This window comes from Alligator sinensis, unplaced genomic scaffold (assembly GCF_000455745.1).
Source record: "Alligator sinensis unplaced genomic scaffold, ASM45574v1 scaffold559_2, whole genome shotgun sequence".
In the NCBI taxonomy this organism is placed as follows: Eukaryota; Metazoa; Chordata; order Crocodylia; family Alligatoridae; genus Alligator; species Alligator sinensis.
In genome coordinates this window covers 1586727-1602476 of record NW_005842046.1, presented here as the reverse complement: position 1 = coordinate 1602476, position 15750 = coordinate 1586727, and the positions used below count along the sequence as shown (strand labels likewise).

Genomic DNA, 15750 nt, shown 5'->3' with positions numbered 1-15750 from the left:
GACGCTGTTTGACACAATAGCTTTTTGTTCCTTTTCAAAATGCTTTCCAAAACAAAGTTGGCTTAGTTTAAAGGGCTTGTACTGCACCAATTTATTTTCAATCCATTTGATCTCCATAAATATGGAAAGCTATTGATCTCTTACAAGTACAGAGCCATACCTTCCCTTACTGCCTGCAGTTTCAGAACATGAGAGAATTCTAACTGTTCATTTTTTAAGTAAAAAATTAAACAGCTTTTCAGAGGAATGTAGGATTTATCATGCAGGATCAAATCACTGGTCAATGCAGTCCTGTACCTTCACTCCAGCAGTGGTCAATGCCAAATATTCTAAGTTAGATGAAGGGGAAAATACCGACCGTGCGTTTAGATATGCACAGTACAAGCACTTCGAGTCTAAGCTCCATTCCATCCAGACAGTTATCATCCTTGCTATCCTGAGGGCAGACAAGCATATTTTTATGCCCAGGCTGGTAAATTTATGATTACCAAGCAAAACAGAGCAGCAGAGGTACTACAGCTGAGGAAGCGGATTCTTTTCTATAGCCAATTACCTTTTGCCCCGCTTATGATTAGAAATAGCAATAGTTATAAAGTCATATTTCTGTGTCACAGGTGAGCAGAGCAAGATGGGAACCTTTTCTTTTCGTTTCTTTTTTTGTAAATTGTGGAAAGGAAATTGTGGGGTCAGCAAAGTAACTTGCCCTGTTACAGTTTTCTATTCTAATGCAATGGAAACCAAATTAAAAAAAAATAGAGGTCAAATGGTCAAATGGTCACAAACTACTTCAAGATCGTTTCAGGCTGGACATAAGGAAGAATTTCTTTACTGTCCGAGCCCCCAAGGTCTGGAACAGCCTGCCACCGGAGGTGGTTCAAGCGCCTTCATTGAACACCTTCAAGATGAAACTGGCTGCTTATCTTGCTGGGATCCTATGACCCCAGCTGACTTCCTGCCCTTTGGGCAGGGGGCTGGACTCGATGATCTTCCGAGGTCCCTTCTAGCCCTAATGTCTATGAAATCTATGAGATTATATTACACTAGGAAGTACACTTTCAGTTTAACAGTCCCAGACTGTGGTTTCCAACCATTCGCAGGGTGACAGTAGTGTGGTCTGCTATGTCCGAATACAAGAGCAGACCACAAGGTTAGAGCAGGGGTACCCCCTGGCTTGTGGGCCAAATCTGGTACCTGGTGTCATATGATCTGACCCTCAGGGCTCCTCATATGTCCATAAAATTTGGCAGCAGGGAAGAAGTGTCACCACTCCCCCGATACCAAATTTTTGGGCCCATTGGGAGCCCTGCAGGCTGGATAGCACAGCCCTGCATGCTGTATCGGGCACGCAGGGTGGTGTGGGGCCTGAACCTGGCATGTGGGCGCTAACTGCAGCTGCGCGAGCAGTGCCCAACATAGCCTGAGGACTGGCCCCATGTTACTCATCTAGGCTGCAAGGCCAGAAGTCTAAGCACTCCTGATTTAGACGATTTGAAAATAGCTCTTTAGTTTAAGCCTTTTTCAACTTAGTCCATCCTCTAAGAACAAGGCTGAGAAATAAGATACCACATTCCCTTACATAAAACACACACTATTCCACCCAAATCATCAGCTCAAAACTGGAGTGTGCAGCATATGCAATAAATAGGGCAAAAGCAGGTTCTGCTGGTTATGAACAAATGTGAAAGTAAAGTCTGCATACAGCTCATGTAGAGCAGAACAATGACCAGGCTTGGCTCCCTACCTCTCCTCCTCAGCAACTTACTACAAAGAATTTTTTTTTTCCCCCTCTTCCTTCTCTCAAAACAAAGGTGTAAATTATACCCTAGGTTGTGTTATATGTGAGAAAATATGGCAATACAATAGAAAACAAGTCTCTCCATTTCTGCCACAAATTTTAACCTATAAGCTATGATTATATTTTTAGATTAAAAAAAAAAAGTCTATAAAAGAACAATAAAGGGCACAATTAGTAAAATGGGCCAATATACCCTTGTTTCTCTCTCTTAAGAAAGAATTTAGCATACACTGAAAAGGCACAGGAATAAATATAAGAATTTCTGGGGAAGGAATTAAATGACCCATGGAGGACACAGTTACCAAGTTTATAGGTTAAAAAAAAAAAAAAAGCACAAACATCAGTATATCTAGTATCAAAACATTCTCCCCCTGAATTTTCATCATGATTTTAATATTAGAATCTAATAAGATAACTTATAATAATCAAACATATAACAAATAGCAGCATACGATATGTAATAATGCATTCTGGTATGTGTGTGCCCGTCTCCTATATAACACGCATCCTTCCCCCGGATGGAAGTGCAGATCAGATCAAGTATGTGATCCTGTTGCCCTCTTGTGACTGCAGTTTGCAGGAGGTGGCACCCATTCAAACAGCCATGAATGTTTCAGAGGTAACAACACCTGAGTGTCAAACAATGTCAAAAAATGCATGAACAATGTTGGGTGCAGGACGATCTACTCTTTTTTGGTTATTTGCAACTGCCTAGATAAAAATTAATACAATCAAGAATCCTGAATTGCTTCCTCTTCTTACAAGTGGTTTTCCCCATGTTGGAGTATGGACTAAAAAGGATGTTGGAACCCCTGCAGTATAGTTCAACAAAGGTTTTTAGGATTATTGGTGGAATAATAAAAACAGGCAAATCCAATTGGTATCCCACTAACATCCTCCCAAGTTCTTGTAAGAGAAGATGGGTAATGCTCAAGTTCTTCCAGACAGTCATTTCAAAAGAAACCCATTTAGCATCCTCTGTGACGATCCACATCAAATATTTGGTACTCATTAATGCATGAATTCCTGCTCAGGTCCCTCACTATCCTTTTCATTTCAAATTGTCATGATCAGCAGATCATTCCTTTCTGACATTTATTCTGTAACACAGAAACATGTAGCCAACACAATCCATTTGTTAGGAGAGAAACAAAAGGTTCCCTATGCAAAAAGGTGAAATGTCTTGTCCATTACTAAAAGGTTCCAGAAGAGATTCAGAGGTCTCCCTTGTATCTGCACCGACATACAAAAAAACCCAAAAACAAAACCACCCATTTATGAAGAGAAAAAAATCAACCATTTCCATCATTCTATATAATGTCTGTGAACTGCAATATTTAAAGTTTCTAAAGACCCATTGTGAAAATGCTACATATTTTAAAAAGGATGTGTCTATAACCAAATTCTCAAACCCATCCATTCAACAAACACTTAGAGACTTTACTTTGGCAGAGTCAAAGACGTGCCCTTTGTGACATCCCCTATCGTGTGTCCCACTTTTTTTTCCTCCAGGACCAAAATACACAGGACTCCTACACACGTTCTGCGTTTGCGCTGCAGAAAGGCAACTTGCGCTTAGATATTAAGACACTTACTTGTCAAAAATCTGACAACTTTTCTCTCTCTGAAAGCACGTACACCACCCAAATAGCATTTGGATATTACTACAGAGGAGATGCTTGGATCAGAACATTTTTCTTGAGGTCTAATTCTTCATAGGACCATCTAGAAGGCTGAAAGATGTTATATATCCAAAAACCAATTTATGATGCCTAATGTCAATTGACTGAATAACTAACTCATCTGTGTGCTGCCAATCAAACCTACTACCATAGAAGAAACAAGATGAAGTGAATTAAATGGGGAAGTGTGACGGTGCCTCAAACCTAGACTACAACTGAGCAAATCTGTGCATCAAAACTAAAAATGATAGTGATTTAGAACAAGGGTTTCTTTTGTTTCTTATTACTGCCCTTAGTTTAAAAGGAGACCCTTTTAGTCAGTTCTGTTAGTAGTGGTTTTTATTCAAATTAATTTTTAAACCTAAGCCTTGACATTAATCACTAACATGTTAGATAATTGCTTAAAACCAATAATTGTGTTAAGCACCTGTCTAGTAGCGTTAGCAACGAGATCTAAAACCCAAAAGCATAAAAGAAAATGGAAATACATGAAATGAAGATCATCATCATTAGGGTGAAAATGTTCAAGCAGGACTCTCTTTTTAATCTTCAGAAAGGTCATCCAAATTTGTATTTATTATGACATAAGAAGAAAAATAATGAGCCATTAAGCCAATTCCTGCTCATTCCAACCCTCCCAATAATAGAGAATTACTTTGAACACAAAGCCAGTATTTGACATATTTCTCACCAAGAAACCCGTAATGTTTCCCTGCATCACTGAATGTCTTCTTTGTCAAGTGGCAGCAGTGAAGGGAAGAAAGAATGTCAGTCTACATCCTCACACTGCTCAGAGTATCAAAGCATCTTCCAATCATTAATTTATCTTCAGAACACCCTTGTGAGGCAGGGGAATAATAATCTCCCTATTTCCAAATGAGGATGCCAGGAGAGATTAGGAAGCTTGAAGATGGTCACACAGAAAGCCTGGGACAAAGAACCCAAGTTTCCTGGCTCCCAGTTTGGTGCCCTTATTCGCAACCAGCCGATACAAGCAGAAGGCATGGGAGTGTTTGACACTTATCTTATGTTGGCTGCACGGCAGCAGCAACAGCTTGACTCCACTGCAGTGGTGTAGCTCTCCTGGCAACATTTTGCTAAGCTTGGGAGTCAGAATCCACTGCGATGTTCACCGCATGGGAACATCCAACTTCAGCGGGAACTATACTTTGCCTCTCGTTCTCCCCTCGGCCACAGGTTCAATTCCTATTGAACTATTCTATGGCTCCTTAAACCATGGTTCCTTGAACCAACAGGAACTAGAAAAAGCTGATGCTCTCAGAATTTGTAAAAACACACGTGCTTATATTTAATCATTCAGAAAGGTTCTTCCACAGAATAATAGGATTCAACAGAGAAGTTTAAGCGAGCATACTGGAGAAAATGAGAAAGGAGGGAACTTGCTCGATCAGCAAGGAGCTGCTCTGACTTTGCACTAGCTCAAGAATTTTTAGCATAAAGGACCAAATTCTGCGACTCAATGAAAGCACTGGCCTTCCACGGAGATCAGCGAGAACCACATTACAGAATGACACTGCAAAATTGCACGTAATCAGCCAAAGCTGGAGGTTGCCAGCATAATGCATGTGCAATAAAAGACACGTACATCTGTTGAAATGCCCTGTACCTCCCAGACAAAGTCCACAAATGAAAGTTATCTCATCATGCTACAGAAGAAAGTTTCAGGGCTTGAAGGCTGAGCTCCCATTCCACACTTCGATCTCAATTTAGCAACTACAAGAAGAAAAAATTGCCCTCTGGCACCTTCCATCCACGAATCTCAGAATGCAATTCCAAAAGGTATTTTCTAAATCCACCGTAATGAAGTAGAAAGTTCCCCACCTTGCATAATTTCCTGAAGGGAAAATATGACAGGCTACTTGCTTGAATGCATAGATCTGAAATCCTGTGCATATTCTGAATACATCTGGATAGATGCTGCCTTTTTTACTTCATACTGTAGTATTTGTGCATTTCATTCTTACTCTTAAATGATCTGTCATCATAAGAAATATGGCTGTTGAAAATAAGAAAGTAATAAAAAGGTAAAACTTCTGGTTGAACAGTGGGATCTCTTTGCTCTGAACAACGTTCTTCCAGGATCAGCATCTAATGCTACCACCCAGCCTGTGTGTGACTGCAGGCAACTCATTTTACAATTATATGCCTTAGTTTCCACATCTTTTACATGGAAGAGAATACTTATATTCCACAAGGGTATTCAGTAACTTAATTTAATTACAGCTTGTGAAGATCTTCCACAGAAATGGTACTAAAATTGTGCAAGGATTGTTTTTAGGTTTCTGCAGAAAGAAAGATAAAAATACACCTCAAAGCCTGTTGCAGTCTACTGGTCTTATGATTAGAAAGTTTGATAAATATTTCCTGCTTGTGTTTCATAATCTACAAGATCTGCATGGCTGTTTGCAGGGCATTACTGAACATATGTTAAATTGTTCATTAATGGTACTTTCATTTATCTCTTCTAGAGGAATTGGCATAAAATACAGGGGAAATTCTGTGACATACCAGCTCTCTTGCTTCTTCCAGCTGTTTCTCCACATTTGCAATCAGCTGCTTCTTCTCATCTAAAACAGAGTAACGAAGATAACTAATTTTGCACTTGCCTCTAAAGAAAGAGAAGTCATTTACACCATTTTCAAACTAAATGCATATTTGTTAGTTCTGAATTTCAGATAAGGAACTGGTTTTGTATGAAAATTAGCACAAGCTACGACACCCACAATATCTATTCCTTAAAAATCTGAGATGGCAAGTTATGCAGACGGTTCCATCTCGTGAGCAGAGGTGGTGAGAGGCAAACATTTACAATTGTTATCAATGCCATCTTTCGCTTCACCAGAATGTGTGTAGAGACATGGAAAGGCACATGTTTATGTCAAATGAGAAAAGTCGCTGGACATAACCTAAACTCTTGGAAAAATAAGTGCATGACCATATGCGCTACAAGCTACAGAGCTCTCTTTCGTGTACATATACATCCCTGAGCCAGCACTAGAGCCCAGGTCCTTCAAGAAAAGGATTAAGAACTTGTGCTGCAGGAGCTAAGGAAGGGATTCCTCTTACTGGCAGTACAGTACTAATAAATCCATTATTCTGCGAGAGGATCAGCCACTGCACAGCAACATGATGTGCGACTTCACGTATTATGTTTGAAGTTCTGGCTTTATGACTGTACAACGTAAAAATAAAGTTAGTGAGCTATGGAATGGACAGACAAATAAAGATAAAGCACGTGCACTGATTCAGCTGCATTGTAGGCAACCCCCCCATAAAGAATACACCAGGAAAAGGTATTTAGATGTGGCATTTTAGTTGCCTTCATCTAAAGGTACTTAGGACCACAGATTACAGAGGGCCCACCAGCACGAGAGCCGATAGGATTGGGTTCACTGGCCAGAACTGTGGGGCTCAGTTAGCACGGAGAAAGCAGTTGAGATTTTTTTTTTTTAGATTGAGACAAAGATGGTGGTAGGACAGCAGAAGTGTGTCAAAGAAACACATCGGTAGCTCACAAACAGTCAAAACTGTCATCACATGCCTATATATATATATATATATAAAAACAGCAAATGATGGCAAAAGAAGTCAGACTGACTGAGGATGCCCCTAATTAATAAATTATGGAAGTCAAGACAAGTTAACAATGAGACAAAAATCCATGAGCACTACATTACAGCCACAGTTGTAACTGTTAGCAGGTGGCTTTCATCAAATAGCTTACTGCAGAATTTGAAAAATACCATTATCAAATAAAAATCCTGACCACTGAAAAGTTTTATAGTTAGTTTGCTAAGACCCTTAAACCTTTATCACTAATTTAGGAGAGTACACAGTAGTTATTTCCCCCAAGATTATCTTAATTTGAAGCAGAAGTTGCAATTTTATAGCATCAGGCAACAAGCAGAGGAACAGAGTGACCTGCTGATATAATTTCAGTGGTTTAAAAATTGGCAGAATAGGAAACAGTCATTTTAAAATTATAATTTTAAATCTGGGGAAAACATTTTTTAAAAAAGCATATTAAAAAACTATTTCCAAAAGTTGGTCAGAGTTGTTAACAAGACAAATTAGCTTGTACAACATTTTACTCCCATCGTATTTTGCCCTTTGAGGTTTTTATATTGCATCTAGCTCCATAAAACACAGATAAAAACAGAGCTGCCTGACTGTAAGGTCAGGAAAACAACGCAGCACTGATTCACACACAGGAGATTTCCTGCACAAGCTCAACAGCTTTGATTTAAAAAAGCAACACACACAGCTGAATCCTGCCAAAGATGAATGATTACTACTCTCCATAGCTACCAGTCTGTACTTGGATTTTGCAAGTCCTGAAACATAATTCATCCAACAACATATGAAGAAAGCAAGTATTTCCTGCTTTTATTAGCCACATACCCCCAGAAGCAGAGGCTGAATGACTCTGCTTCTCTCATAGTACGTGGCCCCTAGCAGACGCGCGAGAGAAGGTGCGATGGTACCTGATGAGAGATCCCCACAATTGTGCTTCCTGAAATGCCAAATACGCATGGCAAGAGGTGCGATTGTGAGATCCAGCACCAGATTCAATCACACTTTATTGCCAGTGCAGGGGAAGCCCAGGATCATGATCCCCCTGCACCAGCAAGTAGCAGGGTACGCTTGACGGCATGATAGGAACCCACCAAAAAGCTGTTATACATTTTTTCTGTAATAACTTCATGGTTTATTCCTTGTTTTATCATGTCATTAATTGCATTAACGTGTGACCAGGCAACAACTTAAGATGCAATTAATTGGTTAATTACATCTTAAATGTAACATGTGCCAGGAGCCTGTGGCATGCCACAGAATAAGCAAGAACGGTGTACTCCACTTATATACGTACCAGAGACGTGCATAACTCATGTAAGTGCCTAGCGCACCCATTGTGTTCCCCATTGCTTACACCAGAGGTTCCTGGTACCGGGCCGCAAAGGGCTGCCTGCTGGTCCGCAGGAGGGTCGGCTGCCAGACCAGCAGCATGCCATTTTATACCAAAAATAAAGAAGTGTCGGCTGCTGGTCCGCAGTACGCTGGTCACTTCCGATCTGCAGCATGCTAGTCCACAGCTTGCTGGTCCGCGGTCACTTCCAGCCTGTGGTTTGCTGGTCCGCAGTCTAAAAAGGTTGGGAACCACTGGCTTACATGGTAACAGACTCCAGGTTTCTGCCTACTAGTAAACTATTTAAACTGCTTAAGAATAGGACATCCTTCAGCCACACCACAAACACTAACTTACCCATGTTTTGGTGAACTGCATAGTAACAGGAACTGCATCGGCCTACTTTGTAACTTAATTGCACTTGCTTTAATTGTGCCAGAAAGCACGAAAGGGAAGCAGGCCTAACCTTCACTAGCATTGCTTATGGCATGGCCAGGACTGTGGTATTAGCAGACCTGCCGCTGAATACCTCGTCTCATTTTGGGGGATTCTAAAAGCCAGAGATTCACAAAATCAGACAGTCGTAAAGGACCTCAAAGATTCACTGGTCCAACGCCCTGTATGAACGCAGGCATGCTACTCCTGAACTGTTTCTATCAAACGCTTGCATAGCCTCCTCTTGAAAGCCTGCCATAAAAGAAATTGTAGTTTCCCCGGGCAGCTTATCCCAATGTCTCTCTGCTCTGAGTAAAGAAGTTTTTCTTGAAATCTTATCTAATCTGCTCAGCTGTTATTCTCCCTCTTCTTGATGGCAACCTTTCAAGCATTTGAGAACTGTTATGATGTCCTTAACCTCCTTTTCTTCAAGGTACCTAGCTCTCTCATCCTTTCCTCATACAACTTTCCTTCCACCCCCCTTAGCATTTTGCTTACCCACATCTGAACCCTCTCCAGCTTTTCAACGTCCATCTTAAAATGTGGAGCCCAGAATGGGACACGGCACTCTGAGGCGTAACCAGTGCCGAGATCGGTAGTACTATCACACTATTCCTGTTGATGCAGCCCATAATGATATTTGCTGTTTTTTTCCAGTTGCATCACACTGCTGCCTCAAACTGAGTCTGTAATACACGCAAGCCTCCAAACCCAGTCTCAGCAATGCTACTGCCCAGCCAGGTATCTCCCGTTCTGTATTTGTGAATTTGGTTATTCTTCCCTAGCTGGAGCACCTTCCATTCGCCAGTGCTGAACTTCATTCTGTTGTTTGAGGCCCAGCTCTCCAACCCATCAAGATCTTTTTGAAGCCTGATCCCATCCTCCAAAGGGTTTACACCCCTTCCCAGTTTTGTGTCTGTCACAGGGTAACCCCCCCAAAATTTGAGATCCCCTGCTCTATGGGCAGTCTGCCCAGCTCTCACTCTCCACGCTTCGATGTTAGTTGTTATACAGTGTGGGAAGCTGCCCTGGTCTTATTACAGTGACCAGCCGGATTGTGGTCCTGGCCTTACGGGCCAACTGCATGGCTCCATACCTCCCCTGCACCATGCCTCATGCCTCACAGACGGCATCCTTATAGATATTCTACCAATTGCTCATGAAGCCCCTATCTCGGCCTTCTGACCCCTCGGCCTCTCTCAGCCCCACTCTGCTTTCTGCACAGTCCCTGTGCGGTCTCCCTCTGAGTCCCACTTGGGTTGCCAGACCCCTCAGTCTCACACAACCACTCCCTGGGCTACCAGACACCTCGGCCTCCCTCCCAGGGCTGCTAACCCCTTTTGGTCCCTCATCCTGGACCCTTTTAGTTCTCTACTTGAAGCAGGTCTTCTCTAACACGGCCCCTTCCTTCTCTGGGCTCATCCAGACCTCTAAATAGCTCCCCCCCTACTCTGTCCCACTCACTGGCCTCACCCAGACCCTTCGTTAGGTCTCCCCAACACTTGACCCCTCTCTCAGGGCTCACCTGGCCCCTCAATAGGCTCACAGACTCTCAGCCCAGGGCTTGGTCTGGCCTCTTACTAGGCCCTTTTGACCTCAGTCCCTCTCTCTCTGGGCTCATCCAGCCTCTCAACAGGCACCTGTGCACTCAGCCCCCTTCCCAGGGCTCTGGGTCCCCACACCAGGTCCTCCAGGAAGCTCTTTCATCCCCTTAGTTTCTACCCAGACCTCCAGTTGTCATTCTCCTTGCTAGCATTCAGGAACAGCAACCTTCCTGCTGGGTGATGTGCCTTCACCAGCTCCCAACATGTTACTGCCAGCCCTACTCTCAGGGTCTGGGCTTATCCCGTCTAAACCCAGCCCTCCTACAATCAGGCAACTCCCTGGATCAGGTCTAACCTCACCTGCTGGACCCCTGGGTCACCTAGCTCCGCAATTAGGCTGCCTGACCTCTTCAAGTGCCCGGCACCTCAAGCGCCCTGCCACAGCATTATCAAAAGCTTGATTGAGGAGCTCCAAATTCCACCATGCAAAACATTAATAAACATGTTCAATAAACCAAACCAATAATTGAGTCAAGTATGTATCAACCTTAAAGTAATTGTGTCTAGCCCACAATTTTCCAGTTTGCTTCGGAGAATGTCAGGCAGAGCTATATCAAGAATATACCTATCTAAATCCCATGTGTACTACGTCCACTGCATTCCCTTCATCCATCCAGCTAATTATTTTGTCAAGTAGATCAAGCTGGGTTAGCATGATTTATTCCTAACAAATTTATGTTGGCTTCCAGGGATCAGCTTTTTATCTTCTAGATGTTTGCTTTTGCTCCAGTAATTTCCCAGGTATTGAAGTCGGCCTGACCCGTCTATAATTCTCTGGGTCCCTCTCACCCCTCCACCTCCCTTCCCACCTGATTTTTTTTTTTTTTTTTTTTTAAGGCTGACTTTACACTAGACCTTTTCCAGTCCTCTGGAATCTCACCCATCTTCCATGACTTTGTAAATATTATTGCCAATGGCTCTGGGATACCATCAGCCATTCCTTTCAGCATCCTGGGATGATTTTCATCACACCCTGCCAACTTAAATTCATTCAGGTTCATCAAAAGCTCTCTGCCATGCTATTTAATTATCACGATCCTCAGCCTTTTCCCTTCTTTTTCTACATTATCTTTATTAGCTGTCTGGTTGCAACTTATTTTTTCTGTGAAGACCAAAGCAATGTAGACATTAAGCAGCTCTGCCTCCTTTGCGGGTTCTGTTTACAGCTCACCCTGGCTTTTAAGCAGTGGACCCACAGTTTCCTTGGTCTTCTCTGCTCCCGCCCCGGTCCAACACATTTACAGGACCCCTTCCCCTTGTCACTGGCTTCCCTTCCCAACTCATTTTTTACCTTTGCTTTCCTGACTTTCTCCCTGCAAAGTCTTGTTATTTCTTGGCATGCTCCTTAGTGATTCACCACTCCTAGCACTGCCTGTAATTTTTCCATTTGACTCCGAGGCATTTAAGAAGCTCTGTGTGTCACCTGCCAGTTCTCTTAGGTTTCCCACCATGTCAGAATACCTTCTTGTTGTGTGTCCAATTCTATCCCATTTAAAAAGTGTCAGCCCTCCAGGACCCCTTTTATCCTTCAATCTGTTCATGGGACCGTACCTACTAGCCATTTCGGAGCAGCTATTACAAGCCCTGAAAATGAGGGAATCCCATCAGTGCTCTGTGTACTTAATGAGCATTGCTTATGTTATGTTTGGGTAAGTGTATAGCCCTTTTCAGTCCTAAGGTTATGCACTTCAGTACAGTACACTGTCTTGGGATCCAGAGCAAAGAAAGGGGTTGTTTATATGCAACACTCTTATCACCTAAAGCTAGAGCTCTGGAAAAGGATATAAGCACTGATTTTTAAAAGGGGACATCGGCTAACAATCAAAACTGATAGTCATATTATTGTTATTCAAACCCGAAGACTGGCAGCTTCCATCAAGGAATAAACAGAACAAATAAAGCCAACACTGTCAAGCCCTAAATACCTATTTCCCAATTCAGGAGAATTTCTGGGATCTTCCCATATATTTTTCTTAACAGAAGAAACAACTTCTTCATGAGGGTTATTGTTTTCCTCCTCATTGCTTGTGAAATACCAGAGCCTTTGTTCAAGCTCCTGCTGAGCTACAATATGATTGTTTGTGGTGTCACCCCTATGAAATCAACCGTGGTGTCAGGCCCCTACATTCACCAAATACTTGAGCTGAAAAAAGTTCCCCACAAGCTTTCCTATTCTGTTCAACATGAAGCTTAGTACAAGTCTATCTCCTAGAGAAAACCAAGCAAACCAAGCGTTCAGGGGATCTGTCATATACAAGTCCAGGATGGGCAAAATATAGTCTGCGGGCCAAACCCAGCCTCCCAAATGATTGTATCCGGCCCACAGGCGGGCCGCCACAAACTCATGGGATCCAGCCTGCAGGCAGCCGGCAGGCCCGACCCCTCGCCACAAACTCATGGGATCCAGCCTGCAGGCAGCTGGCAGCTCCGACTCTGGCCACAGGTGGGGCTCTCTCTGCTGCACTGGGCAGGCAAGTGGGACTGCTTCCACCCAGTGCTGGTGCGGAGGCATCAACTGTGGACCCAGGCGGACACCCCGATTCCAACCTGGAACCTGCCAGCTGCATCCACAGCTGAGGCTGGTGCCAGGTGGGTGCTGGTATAAGGTGTGGCTATGGCCAGCAGGTTTCAGGCCAAGTGAGGATCAGGGTGTGCTGCAGCTCCAGGTGGGGTAGGGATGCCCCGAACCCCACCCAAAGCTGGCAGCTGCTTCCGCAACTGACACTGGTGTCGGCCCAGAACTGCTTCCGACATGCCCGGCGGAAGCTGGCGGAAGCTGCAAACACAGCCAGCAGGTACCAGGAGGGGTTGGGATCGGAGCGTGCTGCAGCTCCAGGTGGGGTGGGGACGCCTCGAACCCCACCCAAAGCTTCCAGCTGCTTCCACAACTGACCCTGGCGTCCACCCAGGACTGCTTTCGACATGCCAGGCAGGTGCTGGCGTAAGCTGCAGAGACAGCCAGCAGGTTCCAAGAGGGGTTGGGATCAGGGCATGCTGCAGCTCCAGGGGGTGTGGGGGTGGGGAGAAGGGGGAAAGAGAGAAGTGTGGCCCTTGAGAGGACATCAAAACTCATTAAGTGGCCCTCCAGCCAAAATAACTGCCCGCCTCTGTACTAGTGTCACTTCGGCATACACCCTCTCCTCTGCTACTTCAAGAGGAGGAGAGAGGGCAATCGCTGCTACTGAAAACCCTGGCAGGGCATGCCACCTTCAATCAGGATCTTACTTGGGGCATCCCTGTCACCTCCGTAAGAACCACCTGGAACCCTAGGTGGGGGAGAAACAGGGATCCTGTAAACATTTCCAGTGAGAGAAAAGGGGAATTGTATACCTTTAAATTAATTGTCTCATTCTTATCATTTTCCAGGTGAAAGGTGCCAATGCCATCTAGAATTTTCTGTCTGCTTTAATGGTCACATGTCAACTTAAGGTGATTAAAGGAGTCAATTTTACAGCCCAGAGGGCTGAAGCTCTCCATTCATAGATTCATAGATGTTAGGGTCGGTGAAGCAAGAAGCAGCAACAAAGGAAGCATCTCCAAAGCATCAACCATAAGCATGCCTTAATCAGAAAAGCACCTTTTGGAGATTCATACTTCGTCTCTAACCCCATTTAAAATGTAGGCCTTGCTATCAAGCCCCCATTGAAGACACACAGGGAAAGCTTGTCCATTCTTCTGCGATGATTACAAATCCCCCAAAATCACTCATCAGCCACAGAACTTAACTGTGTTGTGTAGCATCACTGTGTAATGAATTCAGTTCTGCAGCAATATTACACTATTGTCAATATTTCAACATTCGCTACCAACCTCATCTTTACTTCCTGAAAGCTCCCTCAAGCAAAGAAAAGAGAATAGCTTTTAATGCAGTGCTATGAAAATCCACCACCCAGTAGCAATTAGGAATTGTATCCTGTTAAAGCAATGGAAGTTTTCAAGTTCTGGAACATGGACATTTTAATTTCAAAAGATTCAGTTTCCACCCACTTTCACAACCTTTAAAATGTATAATACCAGACCACTCACTATAAAAGGAAAGGTGTTTAGTTTGACCCCTTTCACAATAAGACAGTACTTCTCAACCTTTTTTGTACCAGGACCCATCTGTAAACATCGGTGGCCAGTCCTGACCCAGTGCCCCTCGCTCCTGGCCCTCTGCCAGGCCCCACTCCCGCAGTGTATGGGGCAGGGAGGGTGTGTGTGTGGGGCAGGGGAGGCCCCAAGGATCCCCTTGCAGGCTGGGACTCTCTCATCCTGCAAGGGAAAAGCCACAGCTTCCTACGTTTTCCTCCTTTAAAGGAGAATCCATTTTTCAAGTTTGTTCATGATCCTTTCACATATATGAATTATACTGAATATATTGAACATATTTCATATATTCTTGCAACCCAGTTTTGGGCCATGACCCACAGGTGGAAAAACACTGCCATAAGGCATCCCTGAACTAATTCCTCTCTGAAAGAGAACTTCTCTCTTTAAAAAAATATCAAATCTGGATTTGAAGTTTTGAACATGAAGACCCATTAAAGTCTGTATTGAAGAATCCCCTCCATCCCTTAATAAACTGTTTCAATAAATACCCTCTCTCTCTCCCTGGAGGCTTATTTATTAGGCTAACTTTGACTTTCAGTCTTTGGAACTTGCTATAGCTTTGTCCACAACGCCAAATAGACATTTACCATCATATTTCTCATCCCTACAAACAGAACACGATTGAGTCGTTTCTTACCCTTCTCTTTAAGTCCAGCAGCAGGGAAGCCCTGTTAAGCAACCCAAGTCTAGCACCACAGGGTATGCTTTCCAGTCCTTTAACCGTCTCCAACCCCATACCGATTTACCAACACCTGTCTTGAACTGACTACCAGAACTGGACTCAGCGTTTCAGCATCGGTTACAACAGCGTCCAACAAAGAAGTGGTATACAGGCAGTCCTCAATTTACAACGTTTCAAGCTACAACGTTTCGCACTTGCATCGACACCCTGTTTCAACTTTCTGACGCCAGTTTCGACTTCAAGACGCTTGATCCGATGTCGTGCCAGCGAACAAGTTTGCTGTGTCACCCATCTCCCTGGAGAACATCTGTCCAAACGTCCTTGGACACTTTCTTTAAGAAAGCAGACAAGACTCCAGAAAAACCTGCAGACAAGACTCCTGAGAAGACTCCAGCCACGAACCCTTCAATAAGTCCAACCAAGAGCCCTTCGAAAAGTCCAGCAAAGTCACCTCAAAGAAGTCCCCCTGTAGATTCATAGATAGTTAGGGGCTGGAAGGGACCTCGCAGATCATCGGGTCCAGCCCCCCCCCC

The 15750-nt window shown here is 43.7% G+C and overlaps 1 protein-coding gene across 9 annotated transcripts in view; it reads right to left on the bottom strand.

The window, feature by feature from the left end:
• VTI1A (vesicle transport through interaction with t-SNAREs 1A) overlaps positions 1-15750 on the bottom strand; it is a 346832-nt gene that overhangs the window by 329604 nt on the left and 1478 nt on the right. For all 9 annotated transcript variants that reach the window (XM_025203133.1, XM_025203131.1, XM_025203136.1 and 6 more), the window contains exon 2: positions 6007-6065. In XM_025203133.1, coding sequence (XP_025058918.1) covers positions 6007-6065 — 59 coding nt within the window. The remainder of the gene's footprint in view (positions 1-6006; positions 6066-15750) is intronic.